This window comes from Molossus molossus, unplaced genomic scaffold (assembly GCF_014108415.1).
Source record: "Molossus molossus isolate mMolMol1 unplaced genomic scaffold, mMolMol1.p scaffold_m16_p_20, whole genome shotgun sequence".
Taxonomy (NCBI): Eukaryota; Metazoa; Chordata; class Mammalia; order Chiroptera; family Molossidae; genus Molossus; species Molossus molossus.
The window spans coordinates 22,388,736-22,415,535 of NW_023425356.1; the positions used below are offsets into that span (position 1 = coordinate 22,388,736).

A 26,800-nucleotide genomic window follows, 5' to 3' on the forward strand; every position below is an offset into this window, starting at 1 on the left:
CAGTCTATCTGAAGATAAATGGGAAAATATCCTTGGTTGATGATTAAAAAAACAAACAAACATAAAAACTAACAGACCATGGGATTAAAATGACAATTAATTGTTCCCTTCAGTTAATACTCAAAAAGAAAGCCACACTTTTCTTTTGTGTAACAAATGGCCTTTGTTAATTAGGTCACAGTTTGTATACTGGCCACATTTGGCAAAGTCCAGTCCTTACCAAAAATAGTAACCACCTGCTGTGCCTGGCAATCAAGCAGCAAATCTATTTTGGGCTTTAATGTTTGAAACTCCAAATGTTAGATGCCAGGAACTGAACCCTAAATGGCATAAGCAAACTGGTCTGATACTAAAGGACAGAATATAAGTATTTGGGTTGTCCCAAAACACCTGTTTCTTAATTCCAAAAGAGGTAATGTTTCAGGTTTAGTAGGTGAATTTATGTCTAACATCGACACATATAAAACCAAAAGAATCTTAGAACTGAAATAACAGGAAAGGAGAAGTAGAATGGTATAATTGGAGTTGCAGTCCCTTATATTACTTTACATTTCCTATTTTTTTAGTGTTTCCAATTTGATTATTAATATCTTTATATCTTACCTGTCTCTGAGTGTGCTGGGGCCTAGATAAGGGTACAGGTTTTCTTTAAGCTTTCCTTTGATGAGATGGTCCAGGGTTTCATGAAGGAAAGGTTGATGCTGAGTATATACATTTTCTATTCCCTAAGACAGGGGAAAATATTTCCTGTCATTTTTGGGAAACTCACAATATACCGGTTTATGATATTCTTATCAGAAAAGAACATGCACGCAATAGAGATTTCATAAGATAGATGCAAATAGGAATTTTAGGAGAATTTTATGGTTAAATAATTTTTTAAATTATATTCATCGATTAGATATGTTCCAATCTCATAATAATGCTCTGTAATTTAAGGCTAGCTATTATAAAGAAATTTGAAAAATGAAATTGCTTAAGTCCTTTAGTACCTATTCACTGACTCATCTTTTTTATTAAAATGTTATATGACAGGTAGAATAAATAAAAGAATTATGTAGAAAAGGAGACTAGATATATTCAGGAAAATGGAAAAATTTTAGGCGACATAAGAAAGGTTAGCCAATTAAAACTAATTTTTGACCATTTTAAGAAAATAGGTCAGTATTTTTAAAAGATCTACAACTGTTTGTTTCATTTTTATTTTCCTTCAAAGAAAAACTAGGTAACAAATCTTAAGTTAAAAACATATGGGGTAAAATAGCGATGACTAACAGAACCGTCTGTCTTTTTACTCTTGAGTTTTCCTGGAAATACCTTGTTATTGTCTGCTCAGCTATTTGGTCCAATGCTGATGCTGCTCCAATACAGAATGCATTTTTTAAAAGCTCTCAGGAGGATGTCTCCTTTAATTTCACTTAACTGACATAGTTCTAAATCAGCAGCAATCCAGGAGTTACTTTGATCATATTCATTCATTCTCAGCCTCAGGGGTTTCAACTGTTGTTCACTTAGGACAGCAGAGAGATGTCATACCTTCAATCCTTTGAGGAACTGTTTGGTAATAGCCACAGCATCTTTGGGGCTGAAGAGGTCACTTCCTCTGACCCGTTTACCACCATATTCAACAACAGCAGACACAAGCTATGAGAGAGAGAGAACAACACCCTCTTATTGCTTGGGGATCAGGAAATTCATTTAATAAGAAAATAACTTTATTAAAGAAATGAAGACATGAGAGAACATTCTGTGAATAAAAACAGTATGACATTATTTTTCAGAATAAGAATATAACAAAGTTGGTTCCTGTTTGGTGGGATTAATGTATAATTTTGGTTACCTTTCGATATTTCTCAGAAACACCTTTATTCCTGAGGTCCATCATTAGTCCTGGTAGGCTATTGCTGCTGTGTCGCTCATAATGTAGTGCATAGAGCATCACAAGGCGGGCAGCATCAAACTCTGTCACTTTGGGGTTCTGCAGGAGCCTCTTTACATTCTGAAGAAAGAGAGAACTGATGTTTATCCCCCCTCACTTGAGTGATGTTGTATAATATCTCAGATCTAATATTATTGAATAGCAGTGATACATTTGAGTTCATGACTAAGATTACTATGGCAATGTACAGGTCATAGGTTTAGCAACTGTTTGAACTACAGAAAATTAGATGCCTTTTGCTCAAGATAAGAATTAAATAAGGCCCTGGCCGGGCTGGCTCAGCGGTTGGAGCATTGGCCCATGACCAAAGACTCTTGGGTTCAATTCTGGTCAAGGGCACGAACCTCAGTTTTGGTTCAAGGGCACGGACCTCAGTTTTGGTTCAAGGGCACGGACCTCAGTTTTGGTTCCATCCCCTTCCCTGGTTGGGGTCTTGCGGAGGCAACCAGTCGATGTGTCACTCTCACATTGATGTTTCTCTCTCTCCCCCCCTACCCTTCCCTCCCTTACACTGTAGCTGAAGATAAATGGAAAAATATCCTTGGGCGAGGATTTAAAAAAATAAAAAGAATTAAATAAGGAAATAAATTCCCACTGTAATTGCTTTAGGACAAACGAATTACTGATGGATAGTTCTTTTCTTCCCTTTGATGAGATGATCCAAGGTCTTATGTAGGAAAGGTTGCAATTTCCTTGTGAAAAAAGGAACAACATATACTATTTCTACTACTTCAATAACTACAATACACAAGAGACCTGACCAGTTGACTTGCAAAATTCTACTGCTTTCTCTTAGTGACTGACCAGTGAAAAAAATAAAGACAAATTGGTAGAATTTTACAAAGTAGAATTGGACTTAATCTCCAAGAAGTAACAATATATATCAACATTGTTTATAAGGATATGAGTATGTAAACAGCATGTAATCTTTAAATTGAATACTTATTATCTTAACAGGACAGGTACTTACAGCAAGAGAAAGCTAGATGAAATCCTATTTAGATTTTGTCAATCCTCACATTAACATATAAATGGAGATTTATATTTATTGTGCAGAACAAATTAATTCAAGGCAAAAAATACTTTTTGAGCCCCCTCTAAGTGTAAGACACTATGCCAGGCACTGGAGGGGATACAGAGATGAGTTAGAAACAGTTTCTGTGCTCTGTGAGTTCACAGATAATGAGGTGCAGGCGGATAAAAAAAGGTACAGCCCATTCTGCTACAAAGCATGTGTCTTTAATGTACTTTAGTTCAGTGATTGGTAAATATGGAAATGGTGTCAGTTTAACACAGACACAGAAGGTATATTGGTTTACACGTAATATTTCCAGCAAGAAGAGACTGAGGATAAGCTTCTTCTTTGAAGAGGAAGCTTTACCAATATGTCAAGGAAAAAACATAAAAGTCCCACAGAAGTGTTTTCTGCAAGAAGTAGCTGGTTTTGTAGCTTTAAGACTGCTGTACTTTCCACTAGTTAAGCTGTTTGGGGAAAGGACAAGTGCAGATGAAAAGGATGCAAAGATAATTCTCTGTGTTAAAAAGCAAAACAAAACAGTCACCAAAAACTAATTGATGTCCCCCATATTGTACTTTTAATTTTGATAAAAACAGTCTCTATAAGAAGCAAATGTTTTTGAGACCTTAATTTTGAAGAACAAAATATGAGTCCTATGATTAAGGCCCTAAAGGATGGACTGACTATGTTTCTAGGTGCAAATGGTGTAGACATTTACAGTGCTAGTATTTATTTATTTATTTATTTATTTGTTTGTTTTTTGTTACAGATGTTTCTCATTTTCCCCCATTGACACCCTCCTCCCCTACCCCACCACATCCCCAGCTTTGTTGTCTATGTTCATTGGATAAAAAAGCTGTGGTACATGTACACAATGGAATACTATGCAGCTGTAAGAAAGAAAGATCTCTTATTCTTTGAGATGGTATGGAAGGACCTGGAGAGTATTATGCTAAGTGAAACAAGCCAAGCAGAGAAAGACAAATATCACATGATCTCACTTATTTGTGGAATATAATAAACTAAACAAACTGCTGAACAAAATTAACCCAGAGATATAGAGGTGGGGTACAGACGGACAGGCCTCAGAAGAGGGGTGGCTTGGGGGGGGGGAGATAAACCACAGAACTTACATGCATTGTATGCATGACCAATGAACACAGACTACAGTGCTAATATTTTTATTAGGATTGTTATTATTTTTATTGAGCTCTGCTTACAAAGGTACCTAATTTTTTCTTTTTTTTTGTTATATAGACTTTAAGTGATTTGCTTATAACCCTATTTTCCTATAACCCTCATTTATTTTTAGTGCATGATCTTGCAGAATATGAGGTTTCACGGGAACACATGGTATTATAACAGAAACATGTATATGCAAAAAAACAAAACAAAACCCCAAACTGAAAATCAGTGCAATGGGGGGAATGTTAGAATTATGAGAGACTGAAAGAGGAAATGCTATTAATAGGAATATGGAAATCAAAGAAAGAAATGGGTTGGGTTGAAAGATTGGCAAGAGCCTTAGAGGGCAAGGAATTCTGAGGATGTAACAACTAACATCTATATGGTACTTTGCAACTTACAAGATGCTTTCACATATACCACCTTCTCAGTGCTTTACAACAACCAGGTCTAATGTCTAAGAACTCTCCCAGAAAGATCCCAGGTAACTCTCTAGTAGAAAGTTCTCTGAGTATGATTAATACTGTTGCTTTTTTGGGTGAACATTTCACTACCATGATTTAAAAAAAAGTTTTTAATTAAAAATTTTCTATCACCATTTATCCCCTCTATGCCCTCTTCCACCTTCACCCATCCCCCTCCACACCTACAAATCACCACACTGTTGTCCATGTCCATGAGTTCTCTTTTTTGTTTAACTCCCCCCCAACATCCCATACCCTCAAGCTGTCTGCCTGCTCTCTGTCTATGAGTCTGTCTCTATTTGCTTTACTACCATTATTCTTTAAGGGATCAAAAAGGAACTATAGATTTAAACCCTGCAGCATAAGAACCCCCCCCCCCCATTTTGTGGTACCTTTTCCACAGAGCAGACACTGAATACAGCCTATTTAGAATATCTGTTAAAATGTTCCACTAGTTTTTACTATAATATGAAAAAAATTCAGGGTATAAATTATTATCGAGTAAAAATACACAATTTCATATGTATTACAGTTAACTTGGCATAAGTTTAAAACATCTTTCTATTGTCACTTTTCTTGGAGGCACAATGTTTATTCAATTTCTAGCTGACCTGACTCTACTTTTAAACAGATCTGAGATACTCAAGTAATCATATGCCCATAAAACTGGTATGGGAATAGTCAAGGACTATTTGCAGCAATTCGCTTTTACCCTTCCTCCTTTCTAATTATGTTCACTGGGATCCTAACTTGGCTCTGTTTCCCACTCAAGAATCCATTTCTATTCCTTGGGACTTGATACTGCTATTTAGAGTCCCTGGCTTGACTCTTAAGTCTCCCATGAGGACTTGGCCCAGAGCTGATCTAAGATTACTTTGAGTAGACTACTTTGCCTGCTTTTAAGCTCTTAGGACCCAACGCATGGTCAGATCAGTGTTCTAGCTAGACTTTCTATTTCATCATAAAAAGAAACCTGTAGGTACAAGCTGAGTTCTTTCTTCTCTTTCAGCTATGTAAGTCCTTGAAGAAGCAAGGCATTTTTGTCTGCCTGGATCCCATGTTATTCTTTGACTTCTGAATTATTTCCATCATGACTACTTGACTCATTAACTTTACTCACGGTGGCATGCATTATACTGAAATTCCAGGGTACTTGTCAGAGAACAGGAAAAAAAGAATCTGAGAGATTTCTAATTACATAGCAGGTATGTGCTTGCTACATGGTGGCATTAATATGTTGGAAATATGACTGGATTTTATAATAAACATTTTGGTTTCCCTTTTCTTATTAAAATGTCCACAAGCCTTGAGACTATCAAGAGAGATAAGCATACTGTCACATTAACAGTGGCTGAGTAAAGAATAAAACAAAATTATTGTTCACTTAGGGAGATACAATTCAAAGATCTTTCACTAAATTCTAGCATTTGTGTAGGCCAAATCAAGGGATAAGAAAAGAAAATGAAAAACACTGTCTTTGAAAATCAAGTTTCAAAAAGGAGCTAACGGTCATCAAAAGACATTAATTAAAAAACAATTCTGATATTCAAGAGTCTTCCATTGTTTTGGGATGACTACTTTTCTGTTCTGTTTTGTTGTTGTTTTTTTTTCTATTAAAACTATGATGAAGCAGCACAAGAAAAAAAATGACATACCTACATTTTAAACCATTGTACAAATTACAGATGAAGTCAGCAAATAAAGATTGTTCTGTTGGTTGCTTTAACTTAACCTAAAGAACAGGAGGTTTACCTTGTTATGTACCATCACATTAATATAGTAAACAGTCAATAAATAGTATTTATAGGTTAATTTTTAACAGTATTATTCATTGAACAGATTAGAACAGCAAAATGGAATTGGCAGAAGCCTTCTACATGCTGATAATATAAAACAAAATAAGTCTAATGTAATAGTTTAAGAGAATAGTATTTGGGGACTATAAAGAGCTTATCTAGAAAAAAATGACAGAAAGTAGGCAGGACCAAATTCCACTAACTAGTAAATAGTCTAGTCAACATAAAATTTAGTTTTGCTGTAGATCTTCTGGTCCACACTCTTTCTAAAACATGGTTAAACACTGGTTTAGAGAGAAAAAGATCATTTTACTCTTAACTGATGAAAGTAAAATTGTCAGCTCTATGTGTCCCAAACAATTTTCTTATTATTTTAATGAAGAGCAAAGCAAAGCAAAGCAAACCAACAACAACAAAAAAACCCTTCTGAAATCAGGAAAAGATCCAAGGTTATGACTGAAGTAAAAAACATGTTCTGGATGCCATAAAGAAAATAGAATGGCCCAGCCAGTGTGGCTCAGTGGTTGAGTGTCGGCCCATGCACCAAGAGGTTACTGGTTCAAATCCTGGTCAGGGCACATGCCCAGGTTGTGTGCCAAATCCCCAATGTGGAGCTTGCAGGAGGTAGCCAATCAATGCTCTCTCTCATTGATGTTTCTATCTCTCTCTCCCTCTCCCTTCCTCTCTCATTCTAAAACCAATAAATAAAGCCCCGGCCAGTTGTGCTCAGTGGTTAAAGCGTCGGCCTGCAGTCTGGAGAGACCCGGGTTCAGTTCCCACTAGGGGCACGTACCTCAATTGCGGTTTGTCCCCGGCCCTGGCTGGGTTGTGCGGGTGGCAACCACTCGATGTGTCCCTTTCACTTCGATGTTTCTCTCTCTCTCCCTCTCCCTTCCTTTCTATCCCTCCCACTCTATCTGAACAAAAAATGGAAAAATGTCCTCGGGTGAGGATAAAATAAATAAATAAATAAAAAATAAATTATATATAAAAAGAATGTACCATCGAATAATAATACTTGTTGAATGTTATAGGTACCAAATACCAATCATATGAAGTGCTTTACATGTATTAGCTCATTGCACCCTCACAAAAGTCTTTGAAGTACTGTTATGTTCCCTCATTTTATTTTTTTTATTCCTCACCTGAGAATATTTTTCTACTTATTATCAGATAGAATGACAAGGAAGGAGGGAGAGAGACAGAAAGAAACACTGATGTGATAGAGCCACATCTACTGGTTGCCTCCCGCATGGGCTGGGGACAAACTGCAACCAAGGTATGTGCCCTTGACCAGAATCAAACCCGTGACTCATTGGTCCACAGGCCAATGCTCTAACCGCTAAGCCAAACCAGCCAGGGCTATTTTCCCTCATTTTATATACAAAAAGAATAAGACTAAGTGGTTAAGAATCATTTTCAAATCCAACCATCAAAGGCCCAAGCTCTTAGCCACTACTCCATATTGCTTCAAATAGAGGTCTGTCTCTTAATTTTTATAACAAATATTTATTGAGTCTCTACTATGTGCTATTAATAGGATAAGTTGAGATCTCTTACCCAAAGTCAGGAAAGAAGAACATAAAACAGACTAGTTTCTCCTTCCAAATAAAAAGTTGTGATATGACAATATGGGGTGGGGTGGGGGACTGTTTACTTTCTGAAGATGTTTATTTTCTTTTTTTATTGATTTTTTTAGAGATAGAGGAAGAGAGAGGGAGAGAGAAAAAGAAACATCCATGAGAGAGAACATCAACTGGCTGCCTCCTGCATGCCCCCCACTGGGGATTTGGCCCACAACCTGGGCATGTGCCCTGACCGGGAATCAAATTGGTGACCTCTTGGTGCATGGGTCAACACTTAACCACTGAGCCACACAAGCCAGACTGAAGATATTTTCATGGTATAAAAAAATCTTGCTTATGAATCTAATGAGTCTTTTCTGAGGGTATGAATATGTATTTTTCAATGGTAGTACACAGCAATTTGGTTCCAGTGAAATTCTTTCTAAATAAAATTTTGTTAGCCTATAGAATAACTGGTTAGAAGTGGCTTATAGGTTAATTTTTGGCAATATATGAGTTTTTTTCCCCCTCGCCATGTTACAGTTACTATTCAAAAACACAAACCCCATCTCTACTCAGAAACCTCAATTCATAACTTCATGACATATTATAATCTAAGGTCAAGCCAAGGAATGCTATAATCCATCTAGGGGTCAGGCCCCTGGCATCTACTCATTATCAAACAAAAGTTCCCTTTATAGACTATTTAAATCATGTTGCCAAAGAAATCTTTTATGATAGGGAGAGTACAAATCAATTGCTCACTATAAAACCCTAATACCATGGGCAAGAAAACCTTCAAAAGATAACTTTAAAAAAATATAAAGTGGATCACAAATGGAACTCATGTTTTATTTTATTATGTATTTATATTTTTAAATCCTCATCCGAGGATATTTTTCCATTTATCCTCAGATAGAGTGGGAAAGAGGGAAAGGGGGGAGTTTCTATTCAGTAAGAGCAGAAAACTCATTTTATTGAGAAAAATAACAAAGTTTTCATAGGAATATTTCTACTAGGCCCATGAAACAATAGTCTTTAGTAGTGTTGTTTAAAGTAAGTTGGTCAAGTTAAATAGATTGTGATACATCTTTACAAAGGAATACTATTTAGTGATTAAAAGGAACGAGTCTTTAGATTTTGATCTGAAATCATCTTTGAGATATATAATTATCTGAGAAAGTAAATGCAGAACTATGTGTACAGTATGGTATCATTTGAATTTAAAGAGAGAGAGTGACACACTCAAACAGGCTTGCACATACACAGAGTAACCATAAGGATGCATGTGAAACTAGTAACAAACTCAGCTATTACTATATATCTCTTTCACCAAGTACTTATCTATTTAAGAATCAGAATTTAAGACAATTAAAAAATAATAAAGCCCAGCCGGTGTGGCTCAGTGGTTGAGCACTGATCCATGCACCAAGAGGTCACCGATTTGATTCCTAGTCAGGGCATATGCCCAGGTTGTAGGCCAAACCCCCAGGGGAGGGATGCAGAAGGTGGCCAATTGATGTTCTCTCTCATGGATGTTTCTATCTCTCTCTCTCTCCCTCTCCCTTCCTCTCTCTCAAAATTCAATAAAGGAAAAATAAATAAATAAATAAATAAATAGCCCTGGCCGGTTGGGCTCAGGGTTGAAACATCGGCCTGCAGACCAGAGTCCTGGGTTTGGTTCCCGCTAGAGGCATGTACCAAAAAAATAAATAAACTGCATTTGTCCAGTCCTATAACTAACTAACTAACTAAAGTCAGCCTAAGCTTTTTGTGAAGATTTAAGAACACAGGATAGCCCTGGCCAGTTTGGCTCAGCGGTTAGAGTGTCGGCCTGCGGTCCGGAGAGACCCGGGTTCGGTTCCCGCTAAGGGCACGTACTTTGGTTGCAGTTTGTCCCCGGCCCTGGTTGGTCGTGCGGGTGGCAGCCACTTGATGTGTCCCTTCACGTCGATGTTTCTCACTCTCTCTCCCTTCCTCTCTCTCCCTCCCACTCTATCTGTACAAAAAATGGAAAAATATCCCCGGGTGAGGATAAAAAAAAAAAAGAACACAAGGATAAAATTAAAAGTGATGAGAGTCTGACTGGAGTGGCTCAGTTGGTTGAGCATTGTCCCATGAACCCAAAGGTTACCTGTTCAATTCCTAGTCAGGGCACATGCCCAGGTTGTGAACTTGATACCCAGTAGGAGGCATGCAGGAAGCAGCTAATCAATATTTCTCTCTCACATCCATGTTTCTCTCTCTCCCTCCCACCCCTTTCCCCTCTCTCTAAAATCACTAAAAACATATGTTTACAAAAGTGATGATAGAGGTACTTTTTATAAATATAAAGCAAATAACATCTTCATGATTTTCAAAATGATGGTGTTTTCAGAGGAATTAAAAAAATTATTTTTTTCTTTATTGATTTTTAAAGAGAGAGGAAGGAAAAGGGAGAGAAACATTGATGAGAGAGAGCATCGATTGGCTGCCTCCTGCATGCCCTCCACTGGGGATCGGGTCCACAACCTGGGCATGTGCCCTGATCAGGAATTGAACTGGTGACCTCTTGGTGCATGGGTCGACGCTCAACCACTGAGCCACACCAGCTGGGCTCAGTTGTACCATATATTTATAAAATTATGCTTAGAGGAAGGGAACCAACATTTACAAAGCACCTATCATAAGTGAATAATCTTAATATTTCACTGAATCCTCATAATAATTTAAAAGCTTGGAATCATTAATCCTGAGGCTTGGGCAAAGTAAATAATTTTCCCAAAGAAACTTTGGTATGTAGAGACAGGCTATAAACCAGGATAGTCTGGCTCCAAAGCCTGTGTTGTTTTCATTATACCACACAGGCTTTATTTTATAAAGTAAAATTGCAGCAGGAAAAGAAAGAGACTACGTTTTAGAATATCGGGTCCTTATCAATAAGGAAATATGCTTCTTATACTAAGTGGCTTAGAAATGGCCATCTCCCAAAGAACTCTTTTTCCCAAGTTAACTTACTGTCAGTGATACCACACTATAATTTCTCAGAAACCTGGGAATTATCTGATTTGTTCTTATTACCCTTATATCCAATCTATCACTAAATTGTTTTCTCTCTTTGAAATGACTCTCAGATTTTCCCTTATTGTACATTTTTTACTTCTATTGCTATGAGTCTGTTAGCCTCACTGACTTCATTTTACCTCCAAAGTATCCTAACTAGATTAAATTTCCTAAAATACTGCTTTCATCATATCAACTTTCTACATAAGAGCCTACACTAGATCTCTTTGCCTATCTCAGCAAGTACAAATTCCTCTTATAAGCTTCTTCATAAACTGGTTCCTGTTTACCAATTCAATTTTATTTCCTTATTCTCTTCCATATCCATTCTCAACAGGTCAAACTGTTTATTATTTTCTGCATTTTTGTTTTTGCTGCTATCCCTGACTGAAATCCTCCTCCAGATTCTATTCATTCTTTATGGTCTATCTTAATGGCACCTTCTCTCAGAAACTGTTCCTAATAACCACAACTCTTATAGTCAGTATCATAATGTTGACTTAATTATTATCTTGAAATACCAATTGCTTCTTGTGCTTCCATTCAACTAAACTGTAAATTTTTGTTGTTGTTGTTAATCCTCACCCGAGGATATTTTACCACTGATTTTCAGAGAGAGTGGAAAGGAGGCAGAGAGAGAAACATCTATGAGAGAGAGATACATTGATTGGTTGCCTCCAGCACAAGCCCGACAGGGGCTTGAACCTACAATCCACGTACATGCCCTTGGCTGAGAATCAAACCTGTGACCCTTCGGTTTGAGGGATGATACTCTAACTGCTGAGCCAAACTGGCCAGGGCTAGACAGTAAATTTTTGAGGCCAGGGTCTGATTATGCCACTTTAAAAATTGTCTATGGCTCCCATCATTTTAAGATCAAAGCCCTACCTCCTTTCAAAGCCATAATCTGGCCCCAATGTCTTTCTGGCTTGTCCAAGACCACTTATCACCATTATATATATATATATATATATATATATATTTTTTTTTTTTTTTACATCTCCATGCCTGCATTTTCTCTGCTGAGAATTCCCCCCTTTTCTCTGGTCAGTGCACTCTTGCTACTTACTTATTTGTCCAGACCCACATCTAATGTCATCTTCTCTAAGAAGCCTCAACTTAAGGAAAAACTGTTGTCCTTTCTCTTTGTTTCCATATTCCTTTGGAAATATTTCTAGAATAGCACTTATTACATGATATTATAAATCCTGGTTTAAATTTCTTTCTCACCTCCTATCACGTGAACTCTTTGAGAGAAAGGATGGTATCCTATCTTTGCACCTCTACATCCTCATAGCACCATGCACATGTAGTGGGCATTCTTGTGTTTGTGAAATGAAAAACAGATGTTCAGTAATGAAAAACTTAGATAATGTATTTTAATATATAGCATATCTTTTAAAATCTTCTTAACAACCCTGCGAGACAAATAGCATTACATCTATTTTTCAAATGTGAAAACTAGCTCAGAGCCCTGGCCGGTTTTGCTCAGACGTTAAAGCATTGGCCTGCGGTTCAGAGAGGCCCAGGTTCGGTTCCTGATAAGGGCACGTACCTCGTTTGTCCCTAGCCCTGATTGGGTCGTGTGGGTGGCAACCACTCGATGTGTCCCTTTCATGTCGATGTTTCTCTCTTTCTCTCTCTCTCCCCCTCCCACTCTATCTGAACAAAATATCAAAAAATGTCCTCGGGTGAGGATAAAAAAAAAAAAAAAAAACTAGCTCAGAGATTAAGCCAACAGCTCTAGGTCACAAAGCCAGTAAGTAGCAAACCAAACACTAAATTCCAGACCTTCTGATTTAGTCTAGATTCTTACTAGTAGATCAAGCTGCTCTCCTAAATACTTGATTAATTGAAAAAAAGGGGGGGGGGGTGAAGGTGGGGAGGGAAAAAAAAAAACTTAATTGCCTGAACCCTTTGGGATTGCACATTATTCTTCTCTGGCTCTTATCATGTATCTATCTTAATATTAAACTGTGTACTTGTCTCAACTCCTTGTTAGATTGTACCTTCCATGTTGGTGAAGAAGGATTACTTGCCTTTGTATCTCTTGCTCTGCCTGGCACAGTGCCTTACACACAGTAGGTGCTCATCAAATTGGACTGAATAGATACCTGGAGAGCACTAGAATGATCATTTTGACAGGCCAGTTCTTGTTCAACCTCCGAAACCTCCAACAGAGTCCGCTCAGCAACCAACCGAGACAGCTCTCCAACCACTGTCACATGCTTTGATACAGTCCCAGACATCTTCTTGAACTGTGGATAATTCTCAACAAAGGCCTGCCACGGGAAAAACATCAGTTGAGGGTTCTATTATTTCTTAACCAAGGATAGGCATGTATGAAGGGAAAAAAAAAAGCAGGATTGTTCTATCCAGAAAAAGGCATCTACAGCTTTCAATCACATGGCATTTTGTTATGCCTAGGAAGAGAACAACTGGTCTATGTCAATAGACTGAGTCTTTTAATAGTCCAAACGTGACTGAAGAATGAAAAGAAGTTTATGGCTTATTATGAAGTTTTCACTATTGTTTCCTAACGAGAAATATTACAGAAAATACCTCAAACCAAACAAAATGCATTAAGGTAGAAATCAGACCCAGAATATTTCAGAAATGTTGCTTACATGAATAGCCCCAAAATTTGCACGTTAGTCATCCATATTCATGTTCAATTTACCTTCATATCTGCTATGGATTCTAGTTTTTGCTGTTCTTTTGGTTTCTTCTTCTGAAAGTCTTCCATGAGATTCTTTATATTGCTACCAATCTCAGCAAAATTCAAGTACATATTCTGTGAAAAAGGAAGTTGGAAACACAGTTCTATCAACTAGTCTGACTTTCAGACAATTTAAAAGAAGAAGTGAAGCCGGGTTGGTGTGGCTCAGTAGACTGAGCATTGTCCCATGGACTAAGAGGTCGTGGTTCAATTCCCAGTCAAGGCACATGCCTGAGTTGCGGGCCTGATCCCTAGCAGGGGATGTGCAGGAAGCAGCCAATTGATGTTTCTCTTCTCACACTGATATTTCTATCTCTCTCTCCCTAAAAAAAAATCAATAAAAACATTTTTTTAAAAAAGAAGAAGCAAAAAAGAATTCTCAATACAGTTAGAATTGAAGGGCAAAAAAATTCCATTATCGCCCTGGCCAGTTTGGCTCAGTGGTTAGAGCGTCGGCCTGCGGTCCGGAGAGACCTGGGTTCGGTTCCCGCTAAGGGCATGTACTTCGGTTGCAGTTTGTCCCCGGCCCTGGTTGGTTGTGCGGGTGGCAGCCACTCGATGTGTCCCTTCACGTCGATGTTTCTCTCTCTCTCTCCCTTCCTCTCTCTCCCTCCCACTCTATCTGTACAAAAAATGGAAAAATATCCTCGGGTGAGGATAAAAAAAAAAAATTCCATTATTATTACCAAATGTGCACATTATTCAGGACACTGTTGATGAATACCATTATTATTCTCACAAAAGGCTATGGGAGGGAGAGAAGTAGGTAACTTGGGTTCTAATTTTAAAAGTGAAAAACCAAGTATGTGATTTGAATAAAAAAAATATTGTTAAGGGGGATCAGAATCCAAGTCTTCTGCCTTCCCTTCAGATTCAGTTTATCCACATGATGCCTCTATCATATTTCCACATGAATTCTCACAAGTCAGTATTGACCTTCTTATGTAACACAACTAACTCAATAAAGAAATTAAAAACCACTTACATTAGCATAGAATTCATCATTTTCAGCAGACAGGACCACCTCTCTTAAGTCTTTACTTATCCCTGGCACTCTGGAAAGATCAATCCGATTGTTGTTTATGCCCAGTAATTCATGAACCATGGCCTGATATGTCCACTAAATAAAGAATTATGACAAAAAAATTGGTAACTGACAAAACACGGAAATAGCAAATGTTCAGGAAAACATAAAAACTAATGATATTCTTAGTAACTAGTCTTCTTTACATGGAAATTCTCTAGTTCAAATTTTATTAATACTTTGTGCTATACTAAGCATTAAGATTGTCATTTTAATTAGTTAAACATTCGAAAGTCAAAATACTTTTGGAAGAAGGGCAGCAAGTTAATATTCTTGATAAAAAGAAAACAAATTAGATCTATTATTAGCTCCAATTTTGGCCTGTGAATTAAGAGTATATTTTTGACTTCACAGATAGGGTCATATTGGTACTGCAGTTACAAGCTGTACCATTTCCTGTACGCTTCTGTGGTTTTCTGCAGCATCAGAAGTGTGTTCTTGCAGATCCGAGTGGTGCTATATTTATCCTGGAAACACTAATATTATCACAAAAACCTTGTGAGTTGATGAAAACACACATATTCAGAAGCTTTATATTTTTACTTAATATGAACTGTGAAGAAGGACTGGTTTCTAATCTTACAAATGTGAACTTATTTGGTAAAACTGAAAAGGAGAACCCCAAAATTTTGCCTTCTCAACATTTATGGAGAATTGGCTACTTTTAATCATAGGACCACTGGACAAAACCAAGAATTTTCTAACAAATTACCCTTTAAATCTAGAATCTAATGCTAGAAATATGTATATACATTTTTCATATTTTAAAAAGCCTAGATTAAGATATAACTTAAGGTTACAAAAGATGTTTTATCTCCTAAAATATTTGCCAAATAAATCCTTGAAACAGCAAGTTGCATTAGGGCATTTAAAATAAGCACAACATGTTTATGCTTCCACAGACAGCATCTTGTGCATGTTTCTGCCATCAGCACTCACTCTATAATTAAATTATCTGTTTTCTTTTCTCCCCATTGGACCATGAGCTCTTTAAGAGCAGAGACTGTATTTTTTAACCTTTTATCTCCAGGACTAAATATAGTACGTGGCACATAATAGGTCCTTAGTAAAATTTGTTAAATGAATGGTAGCTTTTCTTTGGGAAAAAGAATTACAGGCAATCATTTCTCTAATTTTTTTTTACATTATCAGAATTTCTTTAGTGAACAAATATTACTTGGAAGTTCAGGAATATACATCTGCTGTATTATAGAGAAGTTGCATTCCATTGCCACAGATCTCCCCAGCATTAACATTATTATAAGCTGGGAAGGAACTGATATATAGACTGTGCCTCTCCCTACAAATTCAGGCACTATTAATAAAGCATCTACTATGTGCAAAGCTCTGTTCTTGTAATAGCTTAAGAACAAACACTGGTAAGACACAGTGTGCCTTGAAGGAATGTGTAATCTAGGAGAGTGTGAAAACAAAGGTTCAGCATGGCAAGTACAGCACGCGAGACATAAGAGAGACAAGATTGCCCAGTAATTTTAGGGAAAAAAGAAATGTCTGACTAAAAGAAAAAAGGCTTCAAGATGTTTCGAGTATTTTTAAAAGGAGCATTTTGATAGCTGAAGTTGGGAAAAGAAGGAATTCCAAACATTACAGAGTTTTGAAAGAAGTTACAACATGAATAAAATGATGGCAGAAAACCATGTGTGGCAAATCTATACAGTTGTGAGCTGTAGATTCTATACAAGGTTAAGCCCATATTGTGAAAGCTCCTGGATGTCAAGATCAGGAGTCTGTATTTAACTCAGTAAGCAAATGAGAACCAATGAATATTTTTAAGCTAGGAGTAAACGGGATCACAGCTGTGCTTTGTGAAAATGAATTTAACAACACTGTGTCCATGAAATATGTTAGAGTGGGAAGAAATGAAAAGTGGGAATTAAGTAGATAACTATTTCAGTATTCTCATGAGTGATTAGGGTCTACACAAAAGTAATGGCAGTAGAAAGGAAAAAAACATACAGACACTGGAAAAGTAGAGTCTATAGAACCTAAAAGTTGCCCTGATTAGGGGTGGTGGTGGCGGTAGAAAGAGACAGGAAGGATGAAGCAGAAGAAAGAGTCAAAGATTACAATGGCTGGAAGAATAGTGATACCAAAACACCAGGAAATACAAGGCAAAAACAAGAATAGCTGAAAATAAGGAGGCAAGTAAATGGGCCATGCTGTTCATTTCCACATCTGCATTTTGATGAAGAGCATTTGAAATTATCCTTATGTTTATGCTAACGAAGAGTTTTGCACCTGGTTTAGCAATGGGGTGATGGCATCATCGCAGCGATCTAAAATAAGTAGCAATGGAGGAACCTCAGTCCGCCGGAATTCAAACAGTTCATATTCTTTAGTTATCACTTGCTGTGGGTGAGAAAGATAGTTTGATCAACCAATTAGTTGTAGATAGAGATGATATAAATAGGAAATTAATACATAAAAACCACATTTAACAAAAGTTCTTTGTTCCTTCATAGGCCTTCCATAAAAGGATTCACAAACATGACCAAGTTTAGTAGCATTCTAATTAAGAGGATAGAATTTGAAATTCTGTTTTACGTGGTTTGATTGGATCAAAAGATGTTAAACAGCTTGGAAATGTTTCTTAGATCACACATAAGAATTTTAACTTTAATCTGTTGCTTTTGGTTTTGAATTACAAAGACCTATCTCTTTGCCAGTAAACTTGGTTGTAGGTAAAATATTCCTTTAGCTTCTGAAATATGGTAAGGAAATGAATTATCTCGATGTTTTGGAACTAGGGCTAAGGAATGCCATACCTTAACACATTCTGCAAGTCTCTTTGCTGCCTCTGATGAAAGCTGATAACGAATCATGGGACATTTCTTCAGGGATAAAAGGAGAGCTGTCAGTCCTTGAGTTGTTCTGGATAGCTGGGCTGGATCCCAATTTCGACCCTTTTTAAATATGCAGAGAAAATATATAATTTTTTTCTTACTAGCTGAATTAACTCCCACCTTATAATTAACCTTAAAAAAAAAAAATCCTGCCCTGGCCAGTTTTGCTCAGTGGTTAGATCATTGGCCTATGGACCCAATGGTCGTGGGTTAGATTCCAGGTCAAGGGTTGCAGGTTTGATTGGGGTCATTCAGAAGGCAACCAGTGGATGTAACATCGATGTAACATCTTTCTCTCTCCCTTCCACTCTATCTAAAAATCAATGGAAAAATATCCTTGGGTGAGGATCCTTTCCTTCCATACCTGGCAGCATCCCAAAATATTGAGGGAAAACAAATGTGGATTCACAGCAATGTAATCACCATAAAACTCCTGCAAAGAAAGCACCAAGATCAGTCAGTCATTCCATAAACTCCAACCGTATCATGCAGTAATATTTTCATATAATAATGTGATTATAATCACATTATTAATAATGTGTTATAATATTATGTGATATCAAATCTGAGGAAATGTAAGTGTAAAAGATAAAAAAATTGATTAATAAATAATTAACAAAAGTCAATGTGGGAGAATTAATAAAATAATTATAAAACAGCGGCAATAATAATAAATCTTAAAAAAACAGAAGTTGTACAAGTATATGTATTATATTTCTGGAGACCTGTACGAATACTTCTCAATTAGCAAAAATAAAACGCTGCTATAGGGTATACAATGCTACACTCAAATGAAAAAAACTTTGCTTTCCAGTGCATTCTCATGAGGGAGAATATGATTCAAAACAGGTCATTCTTTTTTATTCATTTTTAAATCTAGAACATCCTTCTGAATATCCAAAACTTGTTTATTTGTGGTCCTGAGACAGTATTCTTCAATTAGGTGATAAATATATTCAAACGTTTGCGATAAATGTATTGGGGAACAATAAACTATTTAGGAAGGAAAGGCTAATATGTTATGGTCTATAGCATGCAGAATAAATATTTAGGAGTTTCTAAGTTTTAACCTAATGACAAATGTCTGCTTATTATTCCCAAAGCAAGATAATCACAAACAGAACTTAAACAAATTTCATTTACATCTTTTACTTCCTATTCTCTCCCAATAAGACATGGTCCTAATAGATGAACATTCTTAGAGGATGGCTCATAAAACTATCATAAGACATTTGACTCAGCCCCCAACCCTGTGAAACTCTTCTACCAACAGTAGGAACCAGTACCTGTTCAATCTCCTTATTTCTATTGACTTCTTTCATTCTGTTCCCACCCAATTTGATATCTGTTCCAAACTTTCTGAATATAAGTATAGTCTGGTGCAATGCACATTTATTGTCTCTGATGAGTAGCCTCCATTCTTTTGGGACAGCACTTTCCCTCAAATTTTTAAAAAGGGCCAATATAAGAGATGAGTTAGAGGACCAATTTCTTTACCTGAACCTCAGCCACAACTTCCTGTTCATCAGCTTCAGCTAATGACTTCACATCGCTCTTGCTGATCACATTACTGAAATCTGAAACAGACATATGAGTTGTTGTTGACTAAAAGGAGATCATCTTTGTTGCAATTAGACATAAATGGGTCTGACAGTTAAAGCCTAATGACTAAGGGAAGTTTAGTATATATTGTAGTATATATCAAAGTTGAATACCTTCAAATTGGAACGAGCAGCACAAAGATGTTTAAATTCATAATAATACTTCTTTGAATAATTTTTTTTTCTTTATTGATTTTAGAGAGATAGAAAAATTGATGAGTGAGAATATCAATTGGCCACCTCCTGCATGCCCCCCACTAGGGATTTGGCCCACAATCTGGGCATGTGCCCTGACTGGGAACTGACCAGTGACCTCCTGGTGCATGGGTCGATGGCTCAACCACCGAGCCACATTGGCCAGGCATAATAATACTTCTTTTAAAAGGACCACCATTGTAGGCATTGGAGGATGCCTAGGGAACCAAGTCTTATACTGAAAATAGGAAATAACGAGAAAGAATAAGCTTTTATCTTTTTTTTTTATCCTCATCAGAGGACATTTTTCCATATTTTGTTCAGATAGAGTGGGAGGGAAAGAGAGAGAGAGAAACATTGACATGAAAGTGACACATCGAGCAGTTGCCACCCGCACAACCTAACCAGGGCCCGGGACAAACTGCAACCAAGGTGCATGCCCTTAGTGGGAACCGAACCCGGGTCTCTCTGCACTGCAGGCCGACGCTCTAACCGCTGAGCCAAACCAGCCAGGGCGCTTTTATCTTTTTATACACAAACTGTTACCACCAGATAACCAAATAGTAGATGAGGGAAAATTTCTTTTTATAGAAATAACCCAGTTGAAAAATAAGGAAGGAATTATAATGAGAGGATTAAAACATTTTTTTTTCAACCCCTAATGAATCAGTGGATGGACCTAGGCATTGAGCATCAACCACTGCTAATATCACAGTGAGAGATGATCAATGGGAGCATGAGATACTACCTATGTAGTATTCTTGCCAAAAAGAAATCAAATCTGAATATAATTAAGCCTCTATATCCAGGTACCAACTTACAGAAACTGGAGGAGAGAGTAACATTTTCAACTGCAAAGAACATGTTAAACTACCTCATGGGAATGCAATCAGCAAGATCCAGGCTACAGGAGACTTTAGCAGAACAACCTGGTTTCTTCAATAAATAAATTAAATGGGAGAGATAACCAACAGAAGAGCAAAGAAACTTAAGTAACATAATAATCAATCACAATGTGTGGACTTTACTAAGATCCTGATTAAAACAACTATGAAAGAAAAAAAAAGACATGAGTCCCGACTGGTGCTGCTCAATAGTTAAAACATCGGCCTGTAGACCAAAGGGCTCAATTCCTGGTCAAAGTCACATATCTGGATGCAGGTTTGATCCCATAGTCAATGTGTCTCTCTCATATCGATGTTTCTTGTTCTCTCTTTCACCCTCCCCCTCCCTTCCACTCTCTCTAAAAATCATTGAAAAAGAATACCCTCAGGTGAGGATTAACAACAACAACAAAAAATTATATTTTATTATTTGGGTATAATAATAGTATTTTAAAAATAAATTATTATCTTTTAGAGATGCATACTGAAATACTATAGATAAAGTCATATGATATCTTAGATTTCCTTCAAAATAATATTGATGGGGAGTAGGTGGCACTATAGCTAAAACAAGATTGGCCATAGCACAATAAATGCTGAAATATGGTGATGGGTACACTGGAATTTATTATACTATTATGTCTGCTTTTATATATACTTTGAAGGGAGCCTGTTATACAAGATATTCAGTAGGCATAAAAATATACAAAAATAGCCCTGGCTGGTTTTCTCAGTGGTTAGAGCGTCAGCCTGCGGTCCAGAGAGACCCGGGTTCGGTTCTCACTAAGGGCATGTATGTTGGTTGCAGCTTGTCCCTGGCCGTGGTTGGGTGTGCAGGAGGCAGCCACTCAATGTGTCCCTTTCACGTTGATGTTTCTCTCTCTCTCTTGCTCTTCCTCCCACTCTATCTGAACAAAAAACGGAAAAATGTCCTCGATGAGGATAAAAAAAAAATACAAAAATAAAATTATAAAAAATAATATGAGCCCTGGCCAGTTTGGCTCAGCGGTTAGAGCGTCGGCCTGTGGTCCAGAGAGACCTGGGTTCGGTTCCCGCTAAGGGCATATACTTCGGTTGCAGTTTGTCCCCGGCCCTGGTTGGTCGTGCGGGTGGCAGCCACTCGATGTGTCCCTTCACGTCGATGTTTCTCTCTCTCTCTCCCTTCCTCTCTCTACCTCCCATTCTATCTGTACAAAAAATGGAAAAATATCCTCGGGTGAGGATTAAAAAAAAAAAAAAAAATCAATAAAAATAATATGAGCAGCCCAGCTGGTATGGCTCAATGGTTGAGTGTCAACCCACGTACCAAGAGGTCGCCAGTTTGATTCCCGGTCAGGGCACATGCCCAGGATGTGGGCCAAATCCCCAGTGGGAACATTCAGGAGGTGGCCAATTGATGTTCTCTCTCATTGATGTTTCTACCTCTCTCTCCCTCTCCCTTTCTCTCTCTTTCAAATCAATAAAGAAAAAATAATAATAATATGAGCAGAAGGCAAGTTCAGTGCTAAAATAAATTGTGCTAAAAGTTTGTAATAAATTACTATATACAAATACATTTTAGTTTATTTCGATCTAAATAACCAAATAAAACTGTGAAACTGATTGCTTTACTCAAGAAATTCCAACAGTCTATTCTTCACAGGCTTTAGTGCTAAGAACTTTAATATATGTATATATAATATTTTTCTTCTACTTCATACATTTACAGCTCATATAAAGCAATCTTTAGAACCAGAAGGGTAAATATTAGGTTTATCATTCATTATTAATCTTTATTTATTTATTTTTGGTACATGTCCCTAGTGGGAACCGAACCCAGGACTCTCTGGTCCACAGGCCAAGGCTCCAACTGCTGAGCCAAAATGGCCAGGGCTCATTATTAATCTTTGATTGCTGCATAAAAGAACTTTCTTTAGAGGAAAAAGGAGCCTTTTACACCTCATGACCTATTCAATTTTTAGCTAAGAGACAGAGCAAAAGAGTGATTCTGTTAGATGTTCACTTACATTTAAATTTGGCCACAGAGGGAATCAATCTCAATCCCTCCCCCCCATCTCCACTTTCCTAATTACCTACCTTGTGATTAAACTAAAAAATACTGGAATGACTACACATGTATCAGTATGGTTAAAATAAAAAAATAGATACAACACTAAATGCTTGGAGAATGCAAAGAAACTGAATCACCTGTACATTGCTAGTGGAAATGTAAAATGGTATAATTACTCTACAAAACATTTGAGTTTCTTAAAACACTAAACATGTAACTATCACATAACCCTACAACTGCTCTTCTGGTTTATTATTTATTACAGAGAAATGAAGACATGTTCACACAAACAGCTGTACACAAATGTTTTTTAACAGCTTTATCTGTAGTAGCCAAAACTGGAAACAACTCAGATGTCCTTCAAGAAGTAAATAGTTAAACAAAGTGTGGTACATCTATACCACAGAATACTACTCAGTAATAAAAAGGAATGAACTATTGATAGACGGAACAACTTGGATTAATCTCCAGAGAATTATGCTGACTAAAAAACAACAAACAAAAAACAATCCCAAAAGGTTGTATCATATATGATTCCATTTATATAACCTTCCTGAAATTATAAAATTAGAGAAATGGGGATCAGCTTGTGTTTGCCAGGGGTTAATGAAGGGTTTGGGGTGGAAGGGAAGTGGATGTGGCTAAAAAAGAACAATACAAGGGATCCTCATGGAGATGGAAATGTTTTGTATCCTGACTGTATTCAATGCCAATATTCTGGATGTGATACTGTACTATAGATACATAAGATGCAACATTGGAGGAAAATGGGTAAAGGATAAATGGGATTTCTGTATTATTCTTATAACTATATGTGAATCTACAATTCTCTCAAAATAAAATGTTTCATTAAAAAAGAAAACCTGCCCTGGCCAGTTTGGCTCAGTGGTTGGAGCGTCCGCCTGCGGTACAGAGAGACCCGGGTTCGGTTCCCGCTAAGGGCACGTACCTCGGTTACAGTTTGTCCCCGGCCCTGGTTGGTCGTGCGGGTGGCAGCCACTCGATGTGTCCCTTCACATCAATGTTTCTCTCTCTCTCTCTTTCTCTCTCTCCCTCCCGCTCTAGCTGAACAAAAAATGGAAAAATGTCCTCGGGTGAGGATAAAAAAAAAATAAAAAAGAAAACCTGTGTCCTGGCCGGTTTGGCTCAGTGGTTAAAGCATCAGCCCTCGGATCAATGAATCACGGGTTCGATTCCAGTCAAGGGCACATATCTCGGTTGCGGTTTGTCCCCGGCCTTGGTTGGGGTCGTGTGGGAGGCAGCCAGTCAATGTGTCCCTCTCACGTCGACGTTTCTCTCTTTCTCTCTCTCTCCCTCCCTCCCACTCAATCTGAAGATAAATGGAAAAATGCCCTCAGGTGAGGACTGAAAAGAAAACCTGTGACTATGAGCCAAAACTAACCAACCAAAACAAAACTAGGAATACTAAAACTAATAAAATTGCCCTGGCTGGTTTGGCTCAACAGTTAGAGCGTTGGCCTGTGGACCAAAAAGTCTCAGGTTCAGCCCTGGCTGCTATGGCTCAGCGGTTGGAGCATTGGACTGCGGTTCAGAGAGACCCGGGTTCGGTTCCCGCTAAGGGCATGTACCTCAGTTGCAGTTTGTCCCTGGCCCTGGTTGGGTCGTGCTGGTAGCAGCCACTCAATGTGTCCCTTTCACGTCAATGTTTCTCTCTCTCTCTCTTCTTCTCTCGCTCCCATTCTATCTGAACAAAAAATGGAAAAATGTCCTCAGTTGAGGATTAAAAATAAAAAATTTTTTAAAAAGTCTTAGGTTCAATTCCCTGTCAAGGGCATGTACCTCACTGCGGGTTCAGTCCCTGGCCCTGACAGAGTCTTGCAGGAGGCAGCCAGCCAATGTGTCTCTCTCACATTGATGTTTCTGTCTCTCTCCCTCCCTTTCTCCTACTCTATCTAAAAAAAAAATAAAATAAAAAAATAAATAAATCCTCGAATAAGGATTATAAAAATAAATAAATAATAAAATTGTCTATTTTTACTTCTTGGGGTTGTAAGGGCCAAGTGAAATAATATGTATGAAAGTCCTTTATAAAATACAAAGTCTTATCACCAAAAAATTTTTGGTACCAGTATTAAATTGTATTATATGCTGAAGGAAATATATATATTGAAGACTATAGTCTAAACCTAAAACTCCAAAGCCTTCAAATAAGCTTTAGAACTTCTGAAATGTCCTACATACAGAGTGTTAAGTTTTGTCCTTGGTTTTAGAAATGACACCAAATAAACTACTATACTAATCTATAAAGATCAATAATGACATCTAGAGGAGAACAGATGTAACTGCCAAAGCAGAATGTATTACATTAAAAAAATATCCACGTAATTGTAGAGTAACCACAAAACTTGTCTGTTTCTAGGCTTCTGCTCCCCTATTCTTCCCCCTGCCCAAAGTTAGGCACCTAAGAGATACTACCTGATGACTTGTACTTTCAAGTAGTACATAAATAGCAAAGAGAAGTGAAATGTTTTCATCTGGTTTGTAAAGTCAATCTCTGCCTTTCCAACAAATTCAAGTATATCCTACTTCCAAGTAAATCAGCTTCTATGCTGCAGTTCATCAAAATGTAAAACAGGAATAAGAATACACTTTGTAAAAGTTGGCTACTTATGACTTTTGCCTTACAAATAATTTTGAAAGGCAAAATTAAACAAAAAAGAATTTTTTTACCTAAGCAATTAATCATGAACGAAGATCACATTTAGCTTTCTGAAATAAAATGTTGGTTACAAGACTTTTAAAACCTTGAAAGGACATTTAAAAAACCAGATTCTTTTAGTGATGGATTCAATTAACTTATTGATGATATGAAGTACCCAAAGGAACATCCTAGCTAGGATATAGTTACATGATTGAATAGGTGAAATAACATACTTACAAATAAAATATATATTGTATTTGGGTCTTCGGAGCTCCTGAATCAGATAATCCACATTCTCCTAGAAACAAACAAAGAAATAAATAAAATATGAGAATTGCTTAAGTGACAAAGTAATTAAATATTATCCATTGATTTATTTAAGTATTTACTCAGTGTCTAATGTGTGCATTGGGAGGGTGAGGGCTGGGGACAAAAAAGAAATACATTAAATATAATGATCAAGAATCATATGTAATATTAGTTAGCTGTGCTAAATTGGCCAAATTAAGATTAAAAATATATAAAGAACACAGATGTTAAAATACAACATAAAATTGATAATTCTGAAAATCTGCCTCAAGCTGCTTGTCTATAAATTGTATTCATCTGATCAAAATTATTATATATAATATCAAAATATGTCCAGTCCTTTTAAACCAACAGTCAAAATAAAATATAGTTAGTTATATTCACCTTGTCTTTTAACTTATTGGGACCTAAGACTACACAATTGCAATGTTTGTGAAGTATTTGTTTTCTATAATTACATTATTTAAAAATAAAATATGAAATTTAGAAGTAAAACAGTTGATTTTTATATGGTCAAAGCATAAGTATTCCAGTTATATAAGATTATAATGTAGGACTCATCTATTTTTGATACTATAACACAGGGTTAAACTTCAGTATAAATTGTATCCCCAAAATATACATGACATAAAATATCATTTTGTTTTTTAATCCTCACTCACCTGAGGATATTTTTCCATTGATTTTCAGATAGAGTTGGAGGGAGCGAGGGAGGGAAGGAGAGAAAGAAAGAAACATCGATGTGAGAGAGAGACACACTGCTTAGTTGCCACAGAACCCCAAGCAGGGCTGGGGATCAAACTGCAACCGAGGCACGTGCCCTTGACCAGAATCAAACCTGTGACTCTTTGGTCCACAGGCCAACGCTCTAACTGCTGAGCCAAACTGGCCAGGCCAAATATCATTTTGAATGTTAAAAAAAACACCTAATTTCCTTACAGAATTAAAAGTAATGAAAGCAATGCACATTGCTTATTAAATGGAAAAGGATTTTTAAAATTGTCATTTACATGACAAATACATTAAAAATTAACTTTACAATATAATCTTAAGAAAAAATTGTTTTTAAGAACATATTTTGAGTACAAGAGTGTGTGTGTGTGTGTGTGTGTGTGTGTGTGTATATATACACATATACATATTTTCATATAGTCTCACATATATATGTGTGTGTGTGTGTGTGTGAAAGAGGTTCTTTAATGCAAATGTTAGAAAATGATACACTAGATGATCTCTTAAGATCCCTCTCAGAACCAGAATTTCATGACTAAGAGCTACAAATGAGAAACAAGCAGAAACTACTGCAACACAGTATTCATAATGTATTCATTAATCCAGGAACTGTTTATTGGGTATCCACTATGTGGGAGGCATTGGGGACATAATAGTATGAAAAAACAGACCCATCTCTGTTCTCATGGAA

At 37.0% G+C, this 26,800-nt stretch overlaps 1 protein-coding gene across 2 annotated transcripts in view; it reads right to left on the minus strand.

Annotated features, from left to right (window-relative positions):
• Positions 1-26,800, minus strand: part of VPS45 (vacuolar protein sorting 45 homolog) — a 75,924-nt gene that overhangs the window by 46,790 nt on the left and 2,334 nt on the right. For both annotated transcript variants that reach the window (XM_036273747.1, XM_036273748.1), the window contains exons 3-13: positions 25,306-25,366; positions 19,174-19,253; positions 18,041-18,109; positions 17,599-17,736; positions 17,072-17,182; positions 14,714-14,848; positions 13,690-13,803; positions 13,124-13,291; positions 1,841-1,999; positions 1,537-1,644; positions 604-725 (exon numbers count right to left, since the gene is read on the minus strand). In XM_036273747.1, the coding sequence (XP_036129640.1) occupies positions 604-725; positions 1,537-1,644; positions 1,841-1,999; positions 13,124-13,291; positions 13,690-13,803; positions 14,714-14,848; positions 17,072-17,182; positions 17,599-17,736; positions 18,041-18,109; positions 19,174-19,253; positions 25,306-25,366 (1,265 nt within the window). The remainder of the gene's footprint in view (positions 1-603; positions 726-1,536; positions 1,645-1,840; positions 2,000-13,123; positions 13,292-13,689; positions 13,804-14,713; positions 14,849-17,071; positions 17,183-17,598; positions 17,737-18,040; positions 18,110-19,173; positions 19,254-25,305; positions 25,367-26,800) is intronic.